The 1654-nt window shown below is 56.3% G+C and overlaps 1 protein-coding gene across 1 annotated transcript in view; it reads right to left on the minus strand.

Annotated features, from left to right (window-relative positions):
- NCL (nucleolin) overlaps window positions 1–1648 on the minus strand; it is a 7651-nt gene extending 6003 nt beyond the window's left edge. Inside the window, 2 exon segments of the mRNA XM_013004371.2 lie at window positions 517–633; window positions 1584–1648. Coding sequence (XP_012859825.1) covers window positions 517–633; window positions 1584–1601 — 135 coding nt within the window. The 5' untranslated portion in view covers window positions 1602–1648.
- Between the last annotated feature and the right edge of the window lie 6 nt (window positions 1649–1654).

The raw sequence follows: 1654 nt of genomic DNA on the forward strand, positions 1-1654 counted from the left end.
AAATTCAGCGAAGTAGGATTCCTTATTTGTAAATCAAATATTTTCGTAGTTAGAGCATAGAGGACATGAAAAAACACCCTTTAGTCACCGTTACACTCTTATTACCCAATTTATTAAACGAAAAAGTGAAAAATACAGTAAAACATTTTGGACGTTACAATTATCATTTATTATATTATTTTATGGCATCAAGCGTGTACAGTATGAGCCAATCAGTGGCAGTAATGACAGCATGCGCTGTTACGCAAAAACCGCGATAGAGTGAAGCTGCGGAAGTGGAAGCGCGAAGTGGCGAGGGTTCACTTTATCTGTAAGCCCCCCCCCCCATCTCACTAGGTGTATAACTCCCACTGCACACACCTGCCGCACAAAGTACCTGGAAATGCCAAGAATGAGCCTGTGAGACTGGAGACTACACAGCTGCACCTCAACCCTACTGTTGGGTAGCCTTTTCCCAACAGGCACCACCTGTTGGATTCTGCTACTGGATTCTGCTTTAAATGACCTAAAACATACCTCCTCTTCTCCACTGCTTTCTTCTTCATCATCCGACATGTCCTCATCCTCACTGTCGTCTTCTACCTCCTTGGGAGGAGGTGCCATCTTCTTGGGATCGCCTTGATTTTTATGGGCCTAAAATAGAACCATGTATTAGCACATTACATTGTTACATTTCCACCGGCATTTCAATTTGTGGGGCTTGCTTCCCCAGAATCTAGTTTTCAGGCAATTAGTGAGTAAACTTACCCTGAAAGGCAGTTCGGGGGAGGATTCGACCCACCACCCAGTTTGAAAACATTGACACATCCTCCCGAGAATTTGCAAATGGTTTCTTGCACTCAGATGCAAATTCACAACCCTTCACCCAGCACGAGCTCCTCAAAAAAAAAATAACCTGATAAAATCCTAGCATCTTCTTCCACCAAACTGCTCTGAATGCAAATGAACGACTAGACTCCTCGTGGCCTTCGCATTCGGTGCTACTTTCTAACTCTCAGACCCGCGTGGGCCACGTGGGGCAGCCGGTGGGTCACCACGTGCGCGCAGAAAACACGAGGCGCCACCTCCTTCCGGGACGCACCACGTGCCTGCGGGCGGGGCGATCCAGAGACCGCCGGGCCTCCGGGCACCTCGGCGACCGCGGACGGAGCAGGTCCTCCCGGCCCAGAAGACACGCGGCGCGGCCCACGTGGCGAGCCGTGCGCCGGGGCACGTGCGCCGGGAGGCGGGGCCAGCCAGCGCCCACAGCGAGGTCCCACCTCGGCCTTCCGTCCCAGGGCCCCGCGCCCCCCCCCCCCCCCCCGCCCCCCGCTACCTCCCCGCCCCCCCCCCGCCCGGCCCCACGATCCCTCCCCGCCGCTTCCTCCGCCTCCCGCACCTGCCGGCGCTTTTCACTTCGCCATCATGCGACCAAAACGCGCGAGAAGCGCCGCTAGTCGCGCGAGATTTCCCCCAAGCCCGGGGAAGCTCGCACGCGCCCGGGCCGGCGCGCAGGCCAGGCCTTCCTCCTCGCGGCGCCGCGCGCGCGCGCTCCTCAGGAAGCAGGCCCCGATGCCCGTCCTTGCACGGACAAGGCAGCTTACCTTGGCGAGCTTCACCATGATGGCGGCTTGGGACGATGGCAACGCGAGTGGCGCAGATGAACTCAAGCGAC

This window comes from Echinops telfairi, unplaced genomic scaffold (assembly GCF_000313985.2).
Source record: "Echinops telfairi isolate 266 unplaced genomic scaffold, ASM31398v2 ScPeMD7_3;HRSCAF=10, whole genome shotgun sequence".
Classification (NCBI taxonomy): domain Eukaryota; kingdom Metazoa; phylum Chordata; class Mammalia; order Afrosoricida; family Tenrecidae; genus Echinops; species Echinops telfairi.